The sequence below is a fragment of the Podarcis bocagei genome, assembly GCF_964188305.1.
Source record: "Podarcis bocagei genome assembly, chromosome: 6".
NCBI lineage: Eukaryota > Metazoa > Chordata > Lepidosauria > Squamata > Lacertidae > Podarcis > Podarcis bocagei.
Genome location: NC_138130.1, coordinates 23204497 through 23230837, shown reverse-complemented (window position 1 = coordinate 23230837; position 26341 = coordinate 23204497). Strand labels below are relative to the sequence as shown.

At 41.2% G+C, this 26341-nt stretch overlaps 1 protein-coding gene across 7 annotated transcripts in view; it reads left to right on the top strand.

Moving 5' to 3' along the window:
- The window catches only part of NALCN (sodium leak channel, non-selective), a 185602-nt gene that overhangs the window by 106839 nt on the left and 52422 nt on the right, over positions 1 to 26341 (top strand). For all 7 annotated transcript variants that reach the window (XM_081198228.1, XM_081198229.1, XM_081198227.1 and 4 more), the window contains 3 exons: positions 7818 to 8009; positions 12742 to 12879; positions 16158 to 16232. In XM_081198228.1, coding sequence (XP_081054354.1) covers positions 7818 to 8009; positions 12742 to 12879; positions 16158 to 16232 — 405 coding nt within the window. The remainder of the gene's footprint in view (positions 1 to 7817; positions 8010 to 12741; positions 12880 to 16157; positions 16233 to 26341) is intronic.

Below are 26341 nucleotides of genomic sequence, written 5' to 3'. Positions count from 1 at the left end.
AATGATGTTTGTACGGTCCAATATAAATCCACCACTACTGCACTGATGACATGTTACAGAATACACCCACAAAGTAACACTAGTTTGGAGAGGTTCTAGCTCTCCTGTCTGCCTGAAAATCAAATACATCTTCAGATTGTTGGTGTGCATTGAAGATAACACTACAAAGTCAGTCAGTTTAAGGTCCCAATGATTAAAATGGGAGCGTTAAGCATGCGTTAAAATATTTTCTACTCCAGTCAGTGGACTTTTTTTTAATATAAAAAAACCTATTTTGGCTGCATTGTGCTCCAGTACTTTTTTATTTGAAGGTCATGAAGATAAAAAAATCTAACTGAAACTCTTTTGTATATGTATATTCTTCAGGTTTGGACTGAAGGTTTTGTGCAGAAAGTAGGCCAGCATATGACACAGAAAGCCCCTACATTTGACTTCTTTTGGCAATGGGAAAGCTTATTTAGCATAACCTATGAGCCTGTGTGATCCCTACATTGTTCCTAGAATATATTCTCAGAGCAAAGGAGAATCTATATTGAATTGTGCTTGTGAAGGTGAAATCTCTTACACTGATTAGCTGAGCTGGTACAATGGCTTAGAATTTTAAGCTGCATTGCACATAACATGGGAGTTGCATGACCAGACTCATTTTTGCTCTACGTAAACCAAGTGTTGGTGATCCTAATTTGGATCGGGGATGGAAGAGGAGGGGAACCTAACATTTTGCCCCATGTCACAGCTATGTGCTAAACTAGAAAGCATGGAGACTGAGGGAGGACAATGTAGTAGTAGGCAGTGGACTGGGGCATGGCTGAGAATGATGAACCTGAAGGAAGTATGGGCAGATAATGAGACTTGAGGGAAAGATCTGGGGAGGCAGGAAACTGAGGCAAGAGGGAGCTTGCAAAGAAGCGGCTCTGAAGAAACTTCACAGCACTTAAATTAAAAATGGACTAGGGATTCCAGTAAGCAGAAAGGTGACCAAAGGATGTGGGATGACATGGGCAATGGCCTGAGAAGCAGAAAACTGAGGAAATGATTCGTGGTTGGCGCTTGGAAATAGAATGAATTGGGCACTATTGGCAGAAAAATGGGCAAGCAAGGGAGGGAGCCCTTCGTTTATTTGAATTAACACAGCAATTCTTTGGTGAGGAGCTTTCAGTCCTCAAGTACTGCACAATCAACTCTTGCTACCATTTTTTTTGTTTTTGCTTGTTCATTTGCCAACTAAGGCAGCTGCAACCCTTTTGCAGGTTCGACAGGCACTTGGCATGAGAAAAACCGTTCAGAGAATATGGTTTCAATGAGCTAAGCCAAAACAATGATTTCTGGAGATAGAAAATTGCAGTTTTCAACCATAGCCAATGAGGTGGCGAATTTCCCTTTTTACAAATGAAAAAAACTCAACGCACCCTCATGCATTATTGATAAACAAATTGAAATGAATGGCAAGTGATTAATAATACATAAAGGGTAAATAATGAATAGTGCAGATAAATCTTTTTAAAACTGTGAACGGGGTCCAGTCAACTGAAAAGAGTCAAGTATTCTGAAATTATGGAAATCTGAACAGCTTTCCCCTATTCACTTGGTGATGATCTGCAAAATCCATCCAGAAAATATGTGCTAGCATCAAAACATCCTTGGAACATATAAAGATTCTTTATTTCAACAAATGGGAATTTCTGGAGCTGACTGCAGTCAGAAGCATCAGGCTAGACTACTTGTGTGGCAAGCTAGATTTCTCAAGCATAAAACAAAGAATGACAATCCTGAATAAATCTTTGTTGCAGAGCTCCTGTTTCAATGGGGCCTGAGCAAATAAAACATCAACCCAGCTTCCCCTTGCATTGTGTCCCAAATGTTCCTTTACTGGAAACTGTTATAGAATCATAGAATTGTAGAGTTGGAAGGGATTTTGAGAGTCATCTAGTCCAACCCCCTGCAGTGTTGGAATCTTTTGCCCAACGTGGGGCTCCAAGCCATGAACCTGAAACTAAGAGTCTCATGCTCTACCGACTGAGCTATGGATAAAGATTAAAAATAAATAGGTATATGCTTGCCTGTGAAATATTTAGGTTGCCCCAGTGAGCTTTCAAACTCATTTATTAAGTATATATATTTACATCTTAATTATAAATGCATTTAACTTGGAAACGAAGATGGATTCTTAGCATCACTTTGCCATTTATTTCTTCAGTCCAGGTTATTGTCATTTGCTTACATTTTGCCTATGGTGAATGCAAGTGATCATTTAAAGGAGACTTCTTTCCTGGACTTCTTTCATTGTGGATTAGAGATAGAGATGATTGATAGATAGATGATAGATAGATATAGATATAGATAGATGATAGATATAGATAGATAGATGATAGATAGATAGATAGATAGATAGATAGATAGATAGATGATAGATAGATGATAGATAGATGATAGATAGATAGATAGATAGATAGATAGATAGATAGATAGATAGATAGATGATAGATAGATAGATAAGATAGATAGATGATTGATAGATAGATGATAGAGATAGATGATAGATAGATAGATAGATAGATAGATAGATAGATATAGATAGATAGATAGATAGATAGATAGATAGATAGATAGATAGATGATAGATGATAGATAGATAGATATAGATGATAGATAGATGATAGATAGACGATAGATGATATAGATGATAGATAGATAGATAGATAGATAGATAGATAGATAGATAGATGATAGATATTGCTTTGCCAGTTCCACGTAAACACAGCTGTGTTTGGATCCAGCATGGGGATTGCACCAGTGGTAGCATCCTGCCCAGCTAAATACAGCAGGGGCCTTTCCTATCCTAACCCGCTGCAGCAGTAAAGATCAGGGAGTTAGTACTGCATGGCTAATCTCCCCAGATGCTCCAGTGGTTAGGCAAATCCTCGTAGTAAATTCTAAGCCAGGCACTGTTGGCTTTTCCTTTAACCACAGACATGCTCCGAGTCCTTCAAGACAACTGTGACCTTTTTATTTGATATTTGGAAGAAGAAGAAAAAAGGACACCTGTCTGAAAGTGCTTTAGGAATGATTCTTCAGTCAGTCAGCATCGCAGAGATCCTGGCACACCATTAAATAAAGAATGCTCCTGTTATCAAAACTGTTCTTACAGCCAGCTTCTTCATTAAATTTACTGTGTAAAGATAAAGATGCATATGTTTCTCAAGCAGGAGCATCTGCCACACTGAAAGATTTAGGTCACCTTCTGCAATCCAAGTCTCCTACCGGCAAATGACAGGGGAGGTTGCAAAATGCATTACCATTTGTGCCAGTGTGACAGTTAGAAATCTACCGTATCCATGAGCAATCAAATTCCTAGGGAGTGATGTAACACATCTCTAAATCAACTGGCTCAAAAGATTATGTTCACCTAGATACTTCCGGTGGCTAGGCAAATCTTCCAACATTCTAATACTTATGGTGACAGGTCTACAATATCCCCAGCCAAGCAGCAAAGAGGTAGTTGGGAAAGGAATTCCCATGTTAAACACACCCTGATTTATCTGCCAGACCTACTTTTCACCTTCCTATGCTTCCACGCTGCGCACCAGAGACTGCAATATTTATTAGCTTTTCCTTTATTTTCAATGCATCAGTCACTCTTGCTTACAACTAGGGCTGCCATTCACCTTGCAAACTGCAAAGAGGTAATCTTTTTTTACAACACAATTTGTGTGCTCTTGTGTACAAAATGGAAAAGCAGGGGGGAAATCTAGTATTCCTACTCCACACTGGGGTTTTTTATGTATTCCTGCATGGCATGACACAGCCAAAATGTGCTTAGTTCTCCCCACTGAAATAAAAGGATTTAAAGGTGCTTAACTTTGCTTGAATTGTGTCCTGCATTAATGTGATCTGAAGTTGGAAGTTGGCATGGGCTAGTGCTGAATCATCCCAGCAATGAAAGATAGGTTTGGGTTAGCTGTGCATTCTGTGGCATTTGGACCCAGCCATTTTGGGGGGTCAGGGGAACACTGCCAGAAATGGGGGTGGGGAATCCTGCAGGCTGAAAATGCAGAAGTACCGTATTTTTTGCTCCATAAGACACACTTTTTTCTTCCTAAAAAGTGAGGGGAAATGTCTGTGTGTCATGGAGTGAATGCATGGTCCCTGGAGCCGAATTGCCCAGGGGCAAAAAGCAGATCATGCTTTTTTAAAAAAAGAAAAGAAAAGAGGGAAGTGGGTGTGGAAACATAGCCGCTAATCAGGAAGCGATCGGGGAGGGAGATAAGGGATGCTAGCAATAAAGGAGGCTGCCTGGTTACAAATGTGGCTGCCTGGTTACAAATGTGGTTACAAAGCACAGATCCACATGGATCCTCAGGATTTTTGCATTGGGTCACCCCAAATTCACCATCAGATCACATAGCATGTCTATGGCTACAGCCTGCACCCAAAAAATCATACATCCACTGTTTCGTTCAGAATATTTTTTCTTGTTTTCCTCCTCTAAAAACTATGTTCGTCTTATGGTCAGGTGCGTCTTATGGAGCGAAAAATACGGTAGTATTGCTCTGGATGGATAACAGTAAGATCCAGATTGCGCTAAAAGGACATTCCACCCAACCACTCATTCATTTCCAATTAGATTCTTTTGTAAGTCAGTTACTATGGACTATCCTGTCCAGAACAAATAGCTCTCAAGTATTTCTGGAAAACGAAGACTTATTGGCTGATGTATTTGAGAACGGGGAAAATAGGTGCTGTCCTGAGTTCATTGGAGAATTGGTAGGGCAAAACAATACGAAGTTAAAAATTGCAGTGAATATCACAAAGTCATATCCTGCAATGAAACGATCATTCCATGGATGATCTTTAGCATCGTGAACAGTGTTGCTGCACATTTTCCCCCAAGAAGGTATAAATGTTCAAGATTTTAAAGCCATGACAGCCAATGCAGCAGTTAAAAAAGAAAAGAAAAAAGTGTAAGTCGATCCTCACACTACCTTAATGATGCAAGCTTCACTGAACTGCACAAGACTCAAAATGCCTCCATCGGATGTTCAGAGCCATATGCACATGAGTAAATGTAGGTACTGGTGGAAGTAAAGAACTTTGAAGATTGCCCTGCCCTTTTCTCTCTTAATGAAAACAAATGACTAGCAGAATAGTTCCTGGAAAGATTAATGTACTACTTAAATGTCGATTAAGGCAATTTAAGAGGGGGCAGGGGCACCTGTACCAGAACAGTTAAAACTGCTCAAAATCTAAAACGAAAACAAAACTTTTTTAACACCTAAGGAGGATCTGCAAGAGCAGTTTCACTCCATGTTCCACCTATTCCATTTAATATTTGTGAGCAATTATTGTTGTGTGGTTATTTTATATGTCCCAGGAAGGGCCATAGGTAAAGCAAATGCTTTTCATGCAGAAGCTCCTGGTTCAATCCTGGGTATCTCAAGGTAGGGCTGGAAACGTCCTGTATGAAATGCTGGAGAGTTGCTGGCAGTCACTGTTGACAAGACCAACCAATCCTACCAACGTGTTTGATTGACTACAATTGTCTTCCAAACAATTTACAAATTTAGTCCAGTCCTTGAGGAACTTCTGGTCCCGCTGTTCTCAGATTCTTCCCGTCATTTTGGCCAGTTCCGCATACTCCATTAACTTCAATTGCCATTCTTCCTTTGTCGGTAATCCCTCTTGTTTCCACTTCTGTGCTAATAAAATTCTTGCTGCGGTTGTTGCATATAGGAAAAGCTTAGTATCTTTTCTGTTAATGACTGTACCTACAATTCCCAGTAGAAAAGCTTCTGGTTTTTTAATATATGTATATTTCAACATTTTCTTAATTTCATTATATATCATATCCCAAAAGCATTTCACTTTCTTACATTCCCACCACATACGATAAAAGGTACCTTCCTTTTCCCTACATTTCCAGCATTTATTATCTACCCTATAGAGTTTGGCTAACTTCACCGGTGTAATATACCATCTATACATCATTTTCATCACATTTTCTCTTAAGGCATTATACGCTGTAAATTTTATTCCTTCTTTCCATAATTTTTCCCAATCTTCTAACTTTATCTTGTAACCAAAATCTTTAGCCCAATGAATCATTACTGACTTTACTTCTTCATCTTTCAGATGCCATTCCAGCAATATTTAATACATTTTTGCCAATGTTTTATATTTGCTATTCAATATTTCAATTTCAAATTTTGATTTGGTATTTCCAAATCCATTTTTCTTCATATCATCCTTAAACATCTCATTAATTTGTCTGCCGAACAAGGCACCTTCCTATGTATTTGTCCTAGAATCTCAACTCTGCATAACTGCAGGGCGCTGTTCCAATGATGTTCCTTCTGTTCTGCTGGCCCCCAAAAACAGCAACAAGAGGATTCTTTAGTTTTCCGGAACACTTCGTAAACATGCAAGATGTAACCAGTACGTGTAATTTTATATCCTGGACCGAGAGAGGAAGCATGAAAGAAGGAAGAAGGCCTGCTAAAGGGAAAACTAAGCATGTGTTCCTGAAAGTTCATAGATAATAATAATAATAATAATAATAATAATAATAATAATAATAATAATAATAATAATAATTTATTTATACCCCGCCCATCTGGCTGGGCCACCCCAGCCACTCTGGGCGGCTTCCATAAAAACCAAAAATACAGAGTTGGAAGAGACCCCAAGGAAGGGACCCCAAGATAGCTGTAGCTCTCTCCTCTCCTCCCCCCCCCGCCCCACTTTACTCTAAATAGTTGTCATGGATCAGGAGGGTTTAACTGGATCAAGACCTTGGCATTGACCCTTTGTGCTACTGTCTCAGTGAGCTGCTCCGATGAAAACTTCCGTCCCAAGTCAAACAACTGCTGGTGGGCGGGGGACGTTATATAACTAAACACACAAGGACACTCTAGAACTTCGACACAATAGTTCTATGTCTTGGAAATAGTTATTTCTGAAATATTGCCAAAATGTTTAAACCCTGAGGCACCGTCCGCTTCTCAGAGGAGGCGAGGCTGATTTTTGTAAATAAATACTTGCATTTAAACTGAAGATACATTTGCAAAAAGAAAAAGAAAACTGATGTGCTCGCAGTGCAGAACATAATCATTCTCTTTTGTGCAAGTTGCTTACTGTCCGTTTTGTTTTAGTTTAAAGTTTAAGGAATGACTAATATTGATCATTTTGACCACATCAATGCTTCTGTTTGTTTTAAGGTGCAGTGTTTTTAAAATACATCTTTTTTTTGTGTGTGTGTTTTTAAAAAAGCTTTATATTTATATTTTTAAGTAACCAGTATTGTGTTTTGGGGTGAAGGTAGGACATGAGCCTAAAACCCCATGAAACCTTGTACACACTCCCTTTGGCATAGGCAAACTCAGCCCTCCAGATGTTTTGGGACTACAACTCCCATCATCCCTGACCACTGGTCCTGTTAGCTAGGGATGATGGGAGTTGTAGTCCAAAAACATCTGGAGAGCCAAATTTGCCTATGCCTGCACTGCACTGATATATAGAACTTAAGAACTGACATATGGTTTTTCAAGATCAAAGCAATGGTTAGTTGATCTGTGGTCCTGTGTTTCAATGCTTCGCTCTTTTTGAGCCTCACTAACCCTTTTTAAATTAACGTGCTGTAACAATATGCTGTCAGAAGCAATAGAAAACCTGAAGGAAATCAATGGACCAGGACACTTGTTACTTTCCCATTCAACACATGGTACTTAATGCTAGGAGCCTACTTGAAATAGAACCTTCAGTGTTATACCCATTTGACACCCTACAGTCAGATCAATAATGTATTTCCTTTCCTCTTGCAGGTGCTCAGGGTAGTTCGACTTATAAAGATTTCTCCTGCTCTGGAAGACTTTGTGTATAAGATTTTTGGACCCGGGAAAAAACTTGGGAGTTTAGTTGTATTTACTGCCAGCTTATTAATTGTAATGTCAGCAATCAGTTTGCAGATGTTCTGTTTTGTGGAAGAACTAGACAGATTTACAACATTTCCAAGGGTAAGTGTAAAACAACAACCAATCAAGCAATCAGCTATGATTCTGTCGTCTTTCTTACAAATGCCTTTTTCTTTTAATTCTAGCTTTGTTAACGCCAGCTGTTTGGAAGGTGTGGGTAAAGATCATGTTGTTCCTGTGTGTTGGGGGGGGTTGCGGATTTCTGTTGCTTTGTGGAATGTACTGTCGAAGGCTGTGTAATGCCTTTTGCTTATTTACTTCATTTAGTTTTTAAATCCTGTGCTGCCTTCTGGACCCCAAAACAACTCTAAAAATAGCTTTACAGGTACTGCTCTGTGAGTCGTTGGCTTGTGTCCAGTGCTACACAAGCAGGCTTTACACCCTTAATAGAACTTCTCCTTCCCTTATCCCTCTACAGCCCCTTGCACACACCCCAGATTTGCTTCAGAGGGTCCTCCAAAGCTCAAGAGCAGATTTTGAAGGGTGGCATCAAGCAGGATAAAAGGAAGGGGAAGTCTCATAGTGTGAGCTGATACCAGTTCAACTAGTGCAATGCCGGTGTTGGAAAAAAACCTTACATATTCATTTCAGCGTAAGATCTCTTCCCCTTTTTTTCCTGCCCTTTCTCCAGATTTTTCAGAGTAGTTCCCCAGTGATATCCCCTCAGGCACTGATCATCCAGGCACTTAGCTTCAGAGACAGGGACAGCAGTAGCAAGATCCAGACTGCTTTCCTTCATTTTTTGTGTAAACACAGAAGAATAAACGAGGAGAGCTGTAACTCAGGGTGAGAAATGTGTCCTTGGATCAGAATAAGAAATACGACATCCATAGAAAGCAATCTTAGTAACTGCCACCTGTTTAGAACAAACTCTGCCGCCATCTTTGGCCCTGAACGGCCATTTTGTGCCTCTTAGGCCTCAATCATTTTCAGTCCTTCCAAGTAGGCTCTGGGGGTTGAAAATGTCAGAACCTGTAGACTAGACTCTTTGCAAGACATCCAGGCCATGTTTTCACAAGCTGTCATAACGTAATGCTCCAGTCTATAGCTAAAGTGAACAATGCATAACAGTTACGGTGAGAAGGGCTGGCCTGATCATGAGGTTAAATAAGATGGCAAAATCAGCTGCTATTTAGTTTGGGTTCTTTTAAAACCACTGAATGTGGTGACATGGGATTTTCCAGCCAAAGTGTTAAAATGTACTGGAATGAACAGAGAATGAGGTGCAGGTAATGTCAGGAAATGTTCTGACCAAATAAATGTCACTGATAAACAACCCATTGGCTCCCAATCTAGAAAATGTGGAATGGAAAGAGAGAGGCAAAATATGTTATTTTATAATTCTGGATACTCTGACTAAAATAAGTTCAAGTGGAGGTTTCTTTTTCTAACAGAAAAAAGGGGGAATTTTGAAATCAGACATGCCAAGATAATCAAAGCCGGAAACTTCCTTAAGAGTTGTCTCAGCTAATAGAAGCTTCTGCACATATTGTGTGGTGTGATGATAGATTGATACTGTGCAGCGCTAAGATGTCATACAAAGTGTATACGTGAAGTGTCCCAAAATCCACAAGCTGATTGTTGGCATACCCTCTTGCTGTCCTGTATTGCTTGCCACTAAGCAAGAGCAAAAGTAAAAAAATGGCAGTTGCTTGCTGTCATGGTACCTTTCTTTCTGCCATTTCCCTAGATGCTGAAAAGCAAGTGTGCTGAGCCAAATGGGAACTATTGATTACTATGTCCATTAATGTCGCTGAATCAAAAGCCTAGAACTAAAAAAAAAAAAAAAAAAAGGAAAAGCGCTATAGGAACATTGTGGGTTTTTTGAAAGAAAGGGGAAGAAAAGGCAGACAACCTTCATTTCCTAATGCCTCTAAATTGCATGCTTTCACATGGTTACCTGACAAACAGTAAATAAGTAGAAGCTTATGGTCACTATGGTTACCGAACACAGCATTCTCTGGACCATTTTTGTCTTCTTATGTGGTCTGATAGATTTGTTTTCAGGTCAGTGTGAGCCTCTGAAATGGACTTGTTCAAGTGTGTTTCCTTCCACTTCTTGGATTTGCAAAGTCATGTCCACACTAAAGAAAATATGGAACATTTTATTACCTTGAAATTAAATTGGCTGCCTTCTCTCATGAGAAATTGTATTTATTTCATAGGGCTTGGCTGGTACAGATGAGAAACTAGAGTTTCAACAGTTGAGCAAAATGCTTTTTGAGGGAAGACCTGCACTTATGGGGCAAGGCCCGCTGCCCCTCCGGCTCTTGTGGAGACCCTCCCCAGAGCCCAGAAAATGTCTTCTTTGGGCTCTGGGGAGGGTTTCCTCATGAGCCAGAAGCACAGTGAGGCTTTACTGAGGCTCTTCAAGTGTGTCCCCACACTTGAACATGCCTAAATGGGGGGATACCTGTAACGACATCAGACAAGATTGTATTGCATGAGACAGATTGCACTGAATGTTGTGGAATGGGAGAACTCTGTATAATGCTACCATTTCAGACCTTAATACTGGATGATGTTAACACTGATTGATGGATGAACCAAAAATAGTGGTCTCTAATGCATTTTAACATTGGTCGGTTTATATTGTATTTTGGAAATAATTTCTAGTTGATTACCAGTATCAGAATCTCTAACTAATCTTCAGAAAGGGGGGGGAGGGTCAAAAGGAACTTGAAGCCTCCACCACACAGCCACACAACATAAATTAATTCAAAATCCCTCCATTTGCATAAATCTCCAGGTCTCATTTTCACAGCTGTTGGTTCTGTCAGCTAGGTAGCTGCGTTTCAGATTCATTTTAACATAAATGGTGAACAGTGTACCTTTCAACTAAAAATATCTTGCTCTGAAAGAAAGATTGCTACTTGCTGAACTTAAAATCACTGTATACTGCCTTAGCATTTTCTTTAAACTGGTGTTTTCCGATACAGAGAACTTTAATAATAGGAAAGATTTACGTGGAGTAACATTAGAATGAAGCATGTTTTAAATGAAAGGTTTGGTTGTCTATTTTTTTTGTTTTAACATAAAATTTGTCCTTTCTAAAATGTGGTGCTGTAGAAAATGAATGCCATTCATTTGGCATTAAGAAAGAAGAGAGGAAAGTTTCATTTTAAGCGAAACATGCTGTACTTTCTAAGCTATTGAGATATAAATGATATAGAGATGCCAAAAAGATCAAATAAACCATGAACAAGATATGTACACTGTCACCCTGACCCAGTTAAGCAGGCTTATGTCTGAATATCACTCTGGATTGGAAATTGTGGGTGTAAATTGGAAAGAGATATGATACTCTTCATATGTGTATCAGGGGGAGGATGCAGCCGACCAGTGCTATTTTGCTTAGAATAAGAAACATATTCCAGTGTGTATCTGAAAGTACATCCCCCATTCATATTCCCACACAACTAGCTGCATGTTCATACCTCATGATGAGAGCTGGATCAGGGCCACTGATAGTTAAGAGTTTATTTGAATGTAGCCTCTATGCAAATGAATGGATATAAGAAAGCTGAAGGAGACATATCTGAGGAAATCTACGAGTGATGAAACTTCAACATATTGGACATATTTAATTTTTAGCGTTTATTGAAAAATTCGTATAAACTCTTCCTTCATAAGATATATCAAGGCAGTATAGAACATACAGAATACAACAAGATCAGTAAAAGTGTCAATAGAAGCATAATGATAAACTCTGATAAAACAGTAATAGATGCAGCTCCTGCAGAACTGCTACTTGTAGGGAGTTCTAGAGTTCTAGAGTCTGCTGGGCTAAAGGCTTGAGTTCTGTTGTTGTTGTTGTTTAGTCCTTTAGTCCTTTAGTCCTTTAGTCATGTCCAACTCTTCGTGACCCCATGGACCAGAGCACACCAGGCACTCCTGTCTTCCACTGCCTCCCGCAGTTTAGTTAAACTCATGCTGGTAGCTTCAAGAACACTGTCCAACCATCTCGTCCTCTGTCATCCCCTTCTCCTTGTGCCCTCCATCTTTCCCAACATCAGGGTCTTTTCCAGGGAGTCTTCTCTTCTCATGAGGTGGTTTAATATTGGTGCCTCAGCTTCACAATCTGTCCTTCCAGTGAGCACTCAGGGCTGATTTCCTTGAGAATGGATAGGTTTGATCTTCTTGCAGTCCATGGGACTCTCAAGAGTCTCCTCCAGCACCATAATTCAAAAGCATCAATTCTTCGGCGATCAGCCTTCTTTATGGTCCAGCTCTCACTTCCATAAATCACTACTGGGAAAACCATAGCTTTAACTATACGGACCTTGAATCCTAGTGAAGACCTAATGCAGTGGCATAGACAGAAAGGGGATAGGGGCTTAAAGGTGGCGTTTAAAAAGAACTTACAGCTCAGCTACTCATGTGCAGTGTTCTCCTTGGGTTTTATGGAGAGATACAGCCCACCTTTCCTTTCAACTACATGTTTGCTTCTGATGATGAGGAAAAACCAGCATGCATACAGGATTATCGTGTGCTCTGGGTGAAAATGCATGCCTGCGATATCACAACAGCATATAGGAGTAGACTAAGGTAGCTGGGAATCTTAGCAAGCAGAACTCTGAGGCACTGAAAACAGTCTTATAGTGACCCATTGCATTTTTACAAGCAGGAAACCAAACTCCACCCACATTTTAGCTAGCAAGGTTATGATTGCTGCATGCAATTGCAGACACGGATATTGGGTTCAGGATATTATTCGCTTGTTTCAATAAAGCGCGCCCAACTGAGCTTTGTGTTTGATTATGTTCTCTTTTAGGCTTTTATGTCCATGTTCCAGATCCTTACACAGGAAGGATGGGTAGATGTCATGGATCAAACTCTTAATGCTGTCGGGCATATGTGGGCACCTGTTGTCGCTATCTACTTCATACTTTATCATCTTTTTGCTACCCTGGTATGTTGTATGCCTTGCTGTTTCATGTATTTACTTTTCTGAAATGTTGCTCGTGCTCATATGTGAATGAAACGAGGCACAGGAGAAATCAGATTTTACAACTGTCTGAGGAAGCTGCCTTGTATTGAGTCAGACTACTGGTTGATCTAGCTCAGTATTGTCTCCCACAGGTGATTCTCTCTCTACTCCCGCATTCCCTTTAACTCAACTAGCATGGGGTAAGCAATAGCCAGTATAGCATCTACTTTTGCCCTGCATTGCCTCCCTGTAGCATATTGAAGAAGAAAAGTTTGGATTTGATATCCCGCTTTATCACTACCCGAAGGAGTCTCAAAGCGGCTCACATTCTCCTTTCCCTTCCTCCCCCACAACAAACACTCTGTGAGGTGAGTGGGGCTGAGAGACTTCACAGAAGTGTGACTGGCCCAAGGTCACCCAGCAGCTGCATGTGGAGGAGCGGGGAAGCGAACCCAGTTCACCAGATTACAAATCTACCACTCTTAACCACTAGACTACACTGGCTCTCCATACTGGTTTTGGTATGGAAGCACTCACAGGAGCACAGTAAACTAGGCACGCAGAATGGCAAATGAGTGTTCAGCATGGTTTCGCAGGTGGAAGCTTGCCCCTCTGTGTCTAGATTTCCCCTGTTTTAATTATTTGATGGAACCTGAAGTTCAGCCCTGCAGCTTATGGTGGCTAGTCTTTGCACTAGTACAGGAAGTTATTTGTAAACCACGACCATACTCCTTTTCATAATATAATATTGCAGATGCTACCTACAATCATGAAATCATAGAATTGTGGAGTTGGGAAGGGATCCCAAGTGTCATCTAGTCCAACCCCCTGCAATGCAGGACTGCTGCCCACAGCTGTCACTGGGTGGGCTCGAACCACCAACCTTCTTGTTAACAGACTCATTGCTCTGCAAGAGAAGACAGGGTACCTGTCACAATTCCCAATGAAATCGAGGACTACAGTGAAGCAGAAACCTACACCGATCATCACTGTACTTTCCCTCTAGCTGTCATGATTCACAGATTATGGTCACTGGTGACCTCAAGCCTTACTGCAATGCGCTCCATGTGGGCCCAGCAGAGCAGTTTTTCAGGGATCTCAAAGTCCCTAAATAAATCCTATATCCCACCCCCTATCCCAAATTCCTAAGAATGACTGGTTGGTTCCACTCCAACAGAACTCTAGAGTGGTTTAAAGAAGTTGGTTGTCTTCTGCAATTCACTTCACAATGAAGGAGATGGAGCTTTTATGAAACTCACCACAGCTGCATGATGGAGTGATAGTTCCTTTCCCTCTCTGGTTCAGATAGTGCAGATCCTACATCTGGAATGCATATTGAGTTTTCATAGTACAGTCCACCTGCCACCCCCTTCCTAAAACCACACACACACACACTGCAAGACGATGCAATTGCAGTGAGATTTGCCACTTCTCTATTACATTTGTAAAGTGGTCACACCACCACTGTTTGAGGAACAGAACCAGCCCCACCACATTACTAAGGGGGGGTTCAGTTTATTTCCACTGCTTAAAAAAGAGGGGAAGAAGGGCAGTGAAGCCCTAAGAATATATGGTGACACAATGACAAGTGGATAAAAGATCAGGAAAATGTTGCAGTAAATGAGAATGAGAAGGCGGGTTAAAGCTCAAAAGTGCTAATTGTATGCACTTGGAGCTGGATCTGTAGAGAGCTGGAGAGAAATGAATAGCTTTCACAGCAGAAGCTGGAATGGAGTTTAGGTTTGAAAAACAAAAACTGTGTTCAGAGTGAAGTCTATTATTAAAATCCAGAAGGGAATGGAAGAAGTTAAACAAATAACAAGCTGAGGTTTAACTGTTCTTTTGTGATAATGTTCTAGATTTGTTTTTGACATTCGGTAAAAAAATCTCCATTGTGTGTCTATCATTCTCAGCTATAGAGACTGGAAATAACCACAGATTAAACTGCAGCGTATTTCACAGCTACTGCACAATTCCTTGATAATATCAGGCACAGCTTTTCAATATCATTCTGGCTAGGGCCACAGTCTGAAACAGAGTTGAGCTAAATATTTTCATTTTTGTAAAAAAAATGCAGTCAAAAATGTTCCATAATTGCTATTTTATTGTATTTAATAGCATTTATATTATTATTAAACCCAGTCAGGTGGGTGAAGTATAATAATAATAATAATAATAATAATAATAATAATAATAATAATAATAATAATAGTTATTATTATTAAATTTGAGCACCATTTGGTGGCAAGGAAGAACAAATTTTTCATAAATGCACATCTTTTAGCATACTTTTTTTTTTTAGTTGCCCATGATATCCTTTAGGGACACGGGTGGCGCTGTGGGTTAAACCACAGAGCCTAGGACTTGTCGATCAGAAGGTCGGTGGTTCGAATCCCCGTGACAGGGTGAGCTCCCGTTGCTCAGTCCCTGCTCCTGCCCACCTAGCAGTTCGAAAGCACCTCAAAGTGCAAGTAGATAAATAGGTACCACTCCGGCGGGAAGGTAAACGGTGTTTCTGTGTGCTGCTCTGGTTTGCCAGACGCGGCTTAGTCATGCTGGCCACATGACCCGGAAGCTGTACGCCGGCTCCCTCGGACAATAAAGCGAGATGAGCGCCACAACCCCAGAGTCGGCCACGACTGAACCTAATGGTCAGGGGTCCCTTTACCTTTACCTTTATGATATCCTTTAGAGCAGACACTGTGAATTGGATGCATGGTGACTTGGTGGTTCTAGTCCCTTGTAAAGAGCCAACTCCAGAAAATGGTGCTGGTTAATAAGCCAACTAATTAGTACAATCCATCTCCATCTTGGGCGTATCTCCATAGAGCTCGTTTCTCCTCAGCACATGCAGGCATCACAGCAGAGCCATTTGGGGACTGGCAAGTCCATGCAAACCATCCATGTCCTATATATTGAACTCCATGCAGATCTCTCTCCAAACGGGTACTTTGCCCTTGTAAGGAATCGGCCATTATCATTATCATCATCATCATCATTATATTTCCACTTACTGGTTGCCTTTCCTTACAAAACATAACCCAAAACAGACCTTAGAGGTAAAGTGTGAAACCAAACACTGCAAAATGTAATGTACATAAAATAAATCTTACTTCTGTGATTGGCACACCCAGGATCCAAGAGAAAAGGAAGCCCCTTTTACGTGTTGTCGCTGACAAAGTTATTTTTTCTATTTGGTAGAGGGAGGCTTTCATTATCTGCTTCTAATATTGGGCTCTGTTTTTGAAATCCTTTTGTAGATTCTGCTGAGTTTGTTTGTTGCTGTTATTTTGGACAACTTGGAACTTGATGAAGATCTAAAGAAACTTAAGCAAGTAAGCTTTTTCATGTTGGATATTAATTGCAACAAAGCAATATTGTGTCCTCATTTTTCTAGGAAAATGCAGATGTCAACCACCTTTTCGAGAATGTGAACTAATTAAAATGCCTATATAGTTTACTTTCTGCTTGCCTGACAGAATGCTCTCCCCTTCCCTCCCCTGTGTACTGTTTTGGGAGTTTTCCTGACTCTCCAGAGCAGATTTAGGGGAGCTGTGGGGGCCATGTGGGGGGGAGGCCTGTTGCGCTAGCTGGAATCCTTGTGTTGGGTTTGCTGAGTCCCGTCCTAGGTCCTGATGCACTCCATTTTGATGCAAAAGAGGACATTTGGGAGAGGCAATGTACATGCATGTACATCCCAATACATGCTGGAATGTGTGTGGAGGATACAAAACATGGCTGTTTCATGCCTTATTTTTATTAACCATCTGTAAGTAAAATCTAGAAACTTGTTTCTGAACTTAGCAGATGCACTCTTTACTCAACACCATCACCACGCAGAAAGTTGCACATGCAAAGCTGCGTACAATTAATATTTTTACCAATATGCTTCTGTTGCCATACCAGCAATGAAAGCAGTCATGGCACTACACTTAGTTTGCAGTGGTGTGTAAAAGGTGTGTAAAAGAGCATATTGTGAACCTCCTTGAAAATTCAGTAGTACTATGCAAATAGCTCAGAAGTGTCTATTCAATGCTATCTTGTGCTGTGGCTTAAATTGTCCCTCTCTTTCTCTATATAAAATAAGTTTCTTTCAATATGTTTTGTTATCCATTTATTATTCTGTTGTTCATTCTCTGTCCCATGGAAATCCATAAGTCTGAGGGTATTTAAGCCATTCTATGAGGTGAAAGTACCTTGATAGTATTGGGGTAATTTGAATTACCATATTTTTCGCACCATAGGACGCACCGGACAATAGGACGCACCTTGTTTTAGAGGGGGGAGAACAAGAAAAAAAAATTCTCCCCCTCTCTGCCCAGCGCCCCTTCAGCGAAGTGGCAGGAGGCACTGCGCAGAGAGGGGGAGAATGTCCCCCCTCTTGTTTTCCCGCTCTAAAACAAGGTGCCGTTTAAGGTGCATTCAGGCGGCTACCTTGGAAGCCTGGAGAGCGAGAGGGGTCGGTGTGCACTGACCCCTCTCCCTCCAGGCTTCAGGTTCCTTTCGACCTGCTCTTTGGGGCTGGCGGGGGGAAGCCCACCACCAGCCCCCAAGAGCAGGTCAGGGAGCAGCGGAAAGGCGCAGCGGAGAGGCTGCTGCCATAGCCGCGCATCACCTCTCCAGCTGGGAGAGGGTCGCGGGGGGCTTCTTTAGCCCCGCGCGTGCTTTCCCAGCTGGAGAGGTGACGCACGGCTATAGAGGCTCCTTCCATAGCCGCGCGTCACCTCTCCAGCCGGGAGAGGGTCGCAGGGGGCTTCTTTTGCCCTGCGCGCGCTCTCCCGGCTGGAAAGGTGACGCGCGGCTATGGCTTGAGCCTCTATATAGCCGCGCGTCACCTCTCCAGCCGGGAGACGGTCGCGGGGCTATGGCGTCTTCGCTCCATAGGACGCACACACATTTCCCCTTCATTTTTGAAGGGGGAAAAATGCGTCCTATAGAGCGAAAAATACGGTATACAATCTTCTTTATATATATAAAAAAAATTCCTAATAATAATAATAATAATGCATCTGATGCTATACTCCTTAGCAGCCATATAAAGGAAATAGATATATTGATACATGTTTGTGTTTGAGGTTACATGGCCTGTAAGAATTCAATAAAAATGTATGCAGAATAAGCACAGTGACTTCTCAATGGCAGATTCAGGTAGGTAGCCGTGTTGGTGGTGCTACTGGACAATTTTTAAAAAAAAATTCTCAAGGGCAGTATTTGATGATAACACAATCATCTTAGCATTGCTGAGTAAATTAAAACATCAAGTAAGACAGGGAAAACGGCTGATATCCAGTGTTAATCATAACCAGATTAGACCTATTGAAAACAATGAAATGAAATGATTTCAGTGGGTCTACTCTGACTGAGTTGGGTGTCACCCATTGTCTTTATTGAGGCCCAAATGAATAGAAATGAACTTCCTGATAAGCTGCAATTTCATGCGGGAGTTTCTCTTTGAAGTCCTGCAGTTCAAGAATGACAGTCTTAATGCCAGTGATAGAGTGGCCTGGTAGGTTAGAAAGTTTTCTTATTTCTGTGTGTTGCCATTTATGGTATCAGATTTGTGTGCATTCATTCTTTTGTATAGGGTCTGCCCTATTGGTCCTATGTACAACACAGAAGGTTGTTGCTAGCGGTTGATAGCCTAAAACACATTTAAAGGTGAACAAGTGAATGAGCCCTTGATGTTGCAACTCACATTGTTAGTAACTGCAATAGGTTTGCCTGAGTGGATATGGAGACAGAGCAGACACCTAGGTTTGTTGCAGGAACTGGTCCCTGTGCATGCTGCTGCTGCTGCTGACTAGCAGTTTTAGGTTGTTGTTGTTTAGTTGTTTAGTCATGACCGACTCTTCGTGACCCCATGGACCAGAGCACGCCAGGCACTCCTGTCTTCCACTTCCTCCTGCAGTTTAGTCAAACTCATACTGGTAGCAGTTTAGTCCAACTCATACTGGTAGCTTTGAGAACACTTTCCCATCATCTCATCCTCTGTCGTCCCCTTCTCCTTGTGCCCTCCATCTTTTCCAACATCAGGGTCTTTTCCAGGGAGTCTTCTCTTCTCACGAGGTGGCCAAAGTATTGGAGCCTCAGCTTCACAATCTGTCCTTCCAGTGAGCACTCAGTGCTGATTTCCTTAAGAATGGAGAGGTTTGATCTTGCAGTGCATGGGACTCTCAAGAGTCTCCTTCAGCACCATAATTCAAAAGCATCAATTATTCGGCGATCAGCCTTCTTTATGGTCCAGCTCTCACTTCCATACATCACTACTGGGAAAACTATAGCTTTAACTATACGGACCTTTGTTGGCAAGGTGATGTCTCTGCTTTTTAAGATGCTGTCTAGGTTTGTCATTGCTTTTCTCTCAAGAAGCAGGTGTTTTTTAATTTCGTGACTGCTGTCACCATCTGCAGTGATCATGGAGCCCAAGAAAGTAAAATCTCTCACTGCCTTCATTTCTTCCCCTTCTATTTGCCAGGAGGTGATGAGACCAGTAGCCGTGATCTTAGTTTTTTTGATTTTGAGCTTCAAACCATATTTTGCGCTCTCCTCTTTCACCCTCATTAAAAGGTTCTTTAATTCCTCCTCACTTTCTGTCATCAAATGTTGTTTCATCTGCATATCTGAGGTTGTTGATATTTCTTCCGGCAATCTTAATTCCGGCTAGGGATTCATCCAGCCCAGCCTTTCGCATGATGAATTCTGCATATAAGTGAAATAAGCAGGGAGACAATATACAGCCTTGTCATACTCCTGCTGTAAACCACTGTTTCCCAAACTTGGGTCTCTGTTTTTTTGGACTACAATTCCCACCAACCCTGACCACTGGTCCTGCTAGCTAGGGATGATGGGAGCTGTAGTCCAAAAGCAGCTGGAGACCCAAGTTGGTGCAAACCTTTTAGTTATTAGTCTCTGTCCAATGGAGCAGTTGTATTGCAGATCTGGATTTTTTCTACATTCCACCCATAATGTAATTAACATCATATCTGGAAATTTCGATTAAAGGGCATGCTTAGAAAGAAAGAAGTTAAGAAATTGCTCCTTTGAAATGGAAGATTGTCCAGACGATTAAGTGACACAGTGAGAAAATGTTTTCCCTTGAGGTAAATATGATGGAATTCCTGGCTTTGTGCTGATTGCAGTTGTGAACTGTTCTACTGAAATATTGGTTTTCTTATCATGGTAGATAAAGCAGAAAGAAGGGGATGTGGTTTCGTTTTGTTTTTTAATTCGGTGACTTTTTGACTTCTCCATTATAAGTTGGCCACAAGAACAAGAGAAACAGTGTGGTGTTATTGTTGCTTTTCCCTCCATGCCCATTTTCTTAATGGAAATGGCTTTTGTATCATTGTAGGGGAAAATACTATTCCCCATCTGTAATTAAAAAGCTAAATGGAACTCCAGGAGATAGCTGGCTAATTTGCTGTGTGCTGATTCTTCAGAAGTGCCTTGTGCATACCAATTCAAGCTGCACCACCTTGTACAGAATGCAGTTTGTCTGTTTGTTTTCATTTCTATCTGCTGTGGCCACGAAGATTTAGGCGAAAGCATTGTGGCGGTTGGACTAGATGTCCCTTCCAACTCTACAATTATATGAATTAATGACTGCTGGGAAGGAATACATTCTAATTAGCTTTTTTTTTTTTTGCTATTCATTGTTTCCAGGGAGATGACCTGCACTACAGTGCTGTGGTTGTTCTCTGAAGTACCACAGAATTAGCCAAGTTCAACTACCCACTAATGAAAAACATACAAAAATGGCAGTCCTTCTCGAAAGCCCTTGCTGAGTAACATTGTGGGCGCTTAGCAGTCACTGAAAAAATATGAAGTGGTGGCCCAGGGTCAAGTACAATGTTTAGCAGCAAGCAGGAAGTGAGGACTTGTGTTAGATACTTCAGATTAAGTGTTAACAATTACTTGGCACACATACCTTCTGAATATATGTTCTGTTCTCTGGGGCCTACATATTGTGATAGTAAGTTAGAAGCACCGTGTGTTGCTGCTACTACTAAACAGAGAACTGGGGGAGGGGAGATGCTGACAGGAGCTTTCTGGTTTGGGATAAATGACTACTTTATCTAATGGAACTTGGCTTGTCAGACTCTTCCTATAGGGTGGAAGAAGCAGGAAAACTGTGATTTAAGAGGAAGTAGGAGGGAAGGTAACCCCAATACTGTCCCATGTCCCTTCATCCAGATGTGGTTAGTAAACACATAGAGTTGCTATTGTCATTCCAGTGACCAATTCCCTGTTTTTAAAGGTATTTGCTTCCAACTGGCTATATGAAGCATTCTCCCTCTCCCTCTCCTTCTTTAATTTCATTGATTTTGGCAGAAATGTTTCTACAGTTTAAGTTTAAGTGTGTCATCCAGGTTTTCCTTGTTGACTTGTGCCTACCTATCTCTTTGTATAGCACATTTATTTATGAACTGCCACAGAAGGAACTCCCCTTCCTTCTGTAGCCCAATCCCAGCTATTGTTATTTGGAAAGTCTGACTGATTTTAACTCCGCTTACTTTCACATTGGGGCGCGGGTGGCGCTGTGGGTTAAACCACAGAGCCTAGGACTTGCTGATCAGAAGGTCGGCGGTTTGAATCCCCGCAACGGAGTGAGCTCCCGTTGTTCGGTTCCAGCTCCTAGCTTCTAGCAGTTCGAAAGCACATCAAAGTGCAAGTAGATAAATACAGTGGGAAGGTCACAACTGGACCTAATGGTCAGGGGTCCCTTTACCTTTACCTTACTTTCACATAAAGTTCAGCCTCAGCCTAGCACAAGCAGTTCACAAAACCAAGATGTGGCTGTGGTCATAGTCCATTTCTGCAGCATCCAGCTTTGCTTTGCTTTTTTAAGTAAGCCATTTTCTAATCTCTCTCTCTCTCTCTCTCTATATATATATATATATATGTATATACTGTGTTTTCTGACATTTATCCTCCATAAATGGTGAAGACTTTTCTTTCACAAATGCTGATTTCACAATCTTGGGAAGTTGATTTCAATTGCATAGTGGTATTTATGAATCTGATATGAAAAATGTAAGAAATTCATTCAAAAATCATGACTGTAGTCTTTCACTTTACTGACAAAATTAGCAATATATCTGATCTCATTCTCTGTGGGAAGATTTTTTTTCCATTTACTTATTTATTTATCGCATTTATATACCTCCATATTATTCGACTTACAAAAATGCAAGTAACTTATATTGCAGAAGCTTTGTGAATATCTGTTACAAACAGGAAAGCAAATAATGATGTTTCATGGTGATTATTTTATTTTATTTTGTTGAAATCAGTGGAGAAATTCCTATTGACTTAATAGGAACAGAATTGCACACTTTGGAGTTTATATCCCCAGGAGAGGAGTTTGTTGTCGGCGTCTTATTGTTTTTTAACTCACTTTTTAGGACCTCATTTCCTTTTAGAGAAAAGCACACAAAATATTTCATTAAAATTAAAAGAGTTCAGCTGAAGTCTCCGTCAGTTGAAAGAGAAAACACGCCTGTTGCTAATATTATAGCTGGCTGAAAGCCTCAAGAGGACTGTAATAGGAATGGAATGGAAACATTGCATGATAATGAGTGTCAACATTTGCAGAGATTCTGTATTCTTAAAGGGCCATAGAGCTGGCTGAAAAGATACTGCATCTTGTACCCAATGGTCGTCAGAGAGTAGCTAAAGCGATGTCTACAAGACATTGGGGTTTGTCCTAGAGAGCTCTGAAATGCAGAAGGCAGAACTGACAGGGGTTGGGGGACATAGGAGTCAACTCCTAGGTCCCTTCATCCCCTCAATAAAATATTTGAAGGTGATAGCCCACCTCCCCAAGTTGATGGGCATTGCCCTTCAAATGGCATGTGTGTGTCTTTTGACTGATTATTTTATTCAAGTTGGGGGATATTGAGAAAACTCTGTATAGTGGGGTAAAGAAACACGGATACTAAAAGGTGGTAGACCTCACTGGAGGCTGCTCCATCAGGCAGAATGGGATGCTGCCCAACCATCTTCAGGCTGCCCTCTGGTGGACATGGTTTCTACATACGCTTGCTGTATGCCAAAATGTTTGCAGGATTTGGGGGGGGGCATGGTGTGGTGCTGCTACAGAGCCACCTTCCGAGCTGTGGCATTGAGTTCCGGGGCAGCGAGAAGGCAACGCTCTTGCGGGATCGCCAGGTTGGCTCTGCCATTGTTTTTATACAGCCTCAACCTCGCCCCTGCACTGCCCCATAAATGGCAGCAACACTGCTGTTGGAATGGTGGGTCTGTGACTTTCCTCCATTATGCTGGCTGCTCCTGGACATGGTGTTCTGGACGGAAAATATATGGCAAATCTTACTTACTCCTACCACACATAGAAAGTTTGCCTGCCTGTCTTCATAACACGGTCAAACTAGAGAAATGTCCAGACATACGTAGGATTGCACTATTAGTTATAAAGTGATCGCAATATAAGTGGGACGCTTACTGACACCATTTTGTCCTACTCAATTTACTCTAAATAATTCACAAACACTGACCCTTCCCCAAACCTCTCATCATACATAAACATTCTAGCCTAACCTGTAGATGCTGGGGTGGGGTGGGGGTTTTCTGAGCAGACTAAGCATTTGGAATGCATGGATAAAAACCATGAAATCATTCCTGTGTCCTATAGAAAACCCTTAATAAAACTGGGAAGGGTTCCCCAGATCTCCTGAGTCATAATCTAGCTCTTCTGTTCCTTTATGATTCCTGCATCTCACATTCTGTTCAGTTTATGCTTTCAAAGGAATATTCTCTTGGGAGAGATCAGTTCCCTCTCACAACTTCACACATCTGCCAATCTCTCTCTTCCCACTGCATATTTATGACTCGACTGCAGATGTTCATTACTGAAAACAATTTTGCAACTGATGTGCTATGCTACCTATGACCATACGTTTCCTCAGAGGGCTTGAATATTTGCTGCAAATGTATTGTTTGAAATGAATGAAAAGCTCTGCCTGTCACCAACTCGTGTACCTGTCATTTTTCTCTGTGTTCATGTGCGTCGGGGAAGAGTTTGCCCCATTTGGCTAATAAATTTGGGTTTTTTTTCACCCTCAAACAAAGATAAGATGCTACAAACCTGCCTTTCCCCACTACTGCTGTTATCTTTTAAAGTCTAATGATTGCTTTCTTTGCTTTCCTGATTATTGTACCACGTTGAAAATTGGCTTGTAATTATTCTGTGCTCCAGCATTGTGTAGGATTGAGCATGAGGCTCTGTTCACCAGTGCAATGTCACAGCAGGTGAAAGCGCACCACAGCCATCAATAATAATGTGCCTTCCAACTATGCCCATTCGGTATTTCACTCCCTCTAAATAGCAAGCTCATTTCGTGAATGCCAACAACCAGGCAGCCCAATGGGGGCCACGGAGGAAAAACAAGGAATATATAAACATGCTCAGAGGTGACCTGAAGTTTGCAGAACTACAAAAATCTTTAATAAACAGGCCCCACTGCTTTCAGATGGCAGACAGGCAGACAAAGGAAACTGGCTGAGAGTGAAAGAGAGGGATAAAGAAGAGGAAGGGTAAAAATAGGGAGGCACTTATATCCAGTGCTATTTTTCTAGAAAAAGAGGTGCCGAAACTCACCTTGAACGCCTCCCTGGTTCTCTTATAATGGCAATGGCGCCCACCTGAGAGGTTCCAGAACTGAGTTCCGGTTGAAAAAGAAAAGAGCCCTGCTTGTATATCTGTGCTTCTTCCCCTGATGCCCTTTGCTCCGTTCCTCTTTCCTCCTCCGTGAGAATCAAGGTAAAGAGGATGAAGAGACATATAGACAAAAGCAACTATTAGACAAGCTCACTTCCATCCGTATCACAACCCATCCAAAGAGTTAGACGTGTGCTCTGCCATCTCATGGAGGTCTATGCTATTTCCTCTTCAGGCTGTAATCCTATACAGTGGTACCTCAGGTTACATGTGCTTCAGGTTACAGACTCCGCTAACCCAGAAATAGTACCTCACAACTTTGCTTCAGGATGAGAACGCAAATCGTGCTCCAGCGGCACGGCAGCAGCAGGAGGCCCCATTAGCTAAAATGGTGCTTCAGGTTAAGAACAGTTTAAGAACAGACCTCCAGAAGGAATTCAGTACCTAACCCGAGGTACCACTGTATCCTGCTACCTAGGAAATAAGCCCAAACTGAATTTAGTGGGAATTACTCACGCTCAATCATGTATAATATTACATTCTCAGTGTATGAAGTCAGTGAAGCAAATGAGTTGCTTTGGAACTCAATGATATGGAAAATAATTTTATGCATGGCAAGCCTACCTCTTATCTTAGTGGTAGAGTTACACACTTCTTGGCTACCCCTGGGTGTAAGCTAATAATTATTCATGATAATTAACCACTTTTCAGGACATGGAGCCCCTCACAATTCTTTGCTCAACCCTGAAAGCAGCCTGAAGGCATTCAACACAGTCTGAATGGCTTTGGAAACATTATAGTCTTCCCTCTCACAATATAAGTTGCGATGCTACTGTTGTGCCTCTTCCAGGATGCTTTTCTACAATGTGGGCAAACATTGAATAGCGCTCCCTTTAAAGAAGGCATATAATACAAGGTTGCATCCATTGTTCTAAGAGCATGATAATTTATGGGAAGCAAAGCTGCCCAAGAAATGCTGAGTTTAGGCCATATATGGCCGAATCTTCCAAAACAAAACTATTGTGCCCAACTCAAAATGTAAATGAGTGTTTAAAGAGCACTTCTCTATAAACTATCAATTTGTGCACACGAGTAATGCTCTTCTGGATAGAAGCTGCAAAATTAAAGCAAAACATACAGATTTATTAGGGTGGAAAGAACTGCAACATGTTTTTTAAAAGAATAATTTCTTTTCATTACATACTTGGGAAGTACCAAATATCCTACTTTTGCTACTATAGGTGTCCAAAAAAGTCAGGCTGACAGTATGGAACATGAACTCTTAAGTATTTCGACATTTATAATAATGATATTCTCTTCCCTTCCTGGCCTCAACCCTGGCACTTTGTCATTTCATTAAAACACTCTCCAGGTGTTAAAATATGTGCAGAGATCAGTATAAGAGATTTGCTGTTGCTCTTTCAATTGTTGTTGTATGTGGTTTCTGATGGCAGTGCAAAAAGCCATAATAGCGTTAGATAAAAAATGTTCTTTTACACTGCTATATATATATATATATATATATATATATATATATATATATAAGCTAGTGAAAGAACATGCTATTTTTATAAATGCTGCTAGACATTCCTGCTGCTGCTGCTGCTGCTGCTGCTGCTGCTGCTGCTGCTGCTGCTGCTGCTGCTGGATTTTTTATGTGATTGTATACAGAGTAAATGAAGACACTATGTGAGATCACAGCTTCCTATTTTCTTGTTCTTTAAGCGTTTTCTTGCTAAACCTATCCTATATGCCACAAATTTAAAT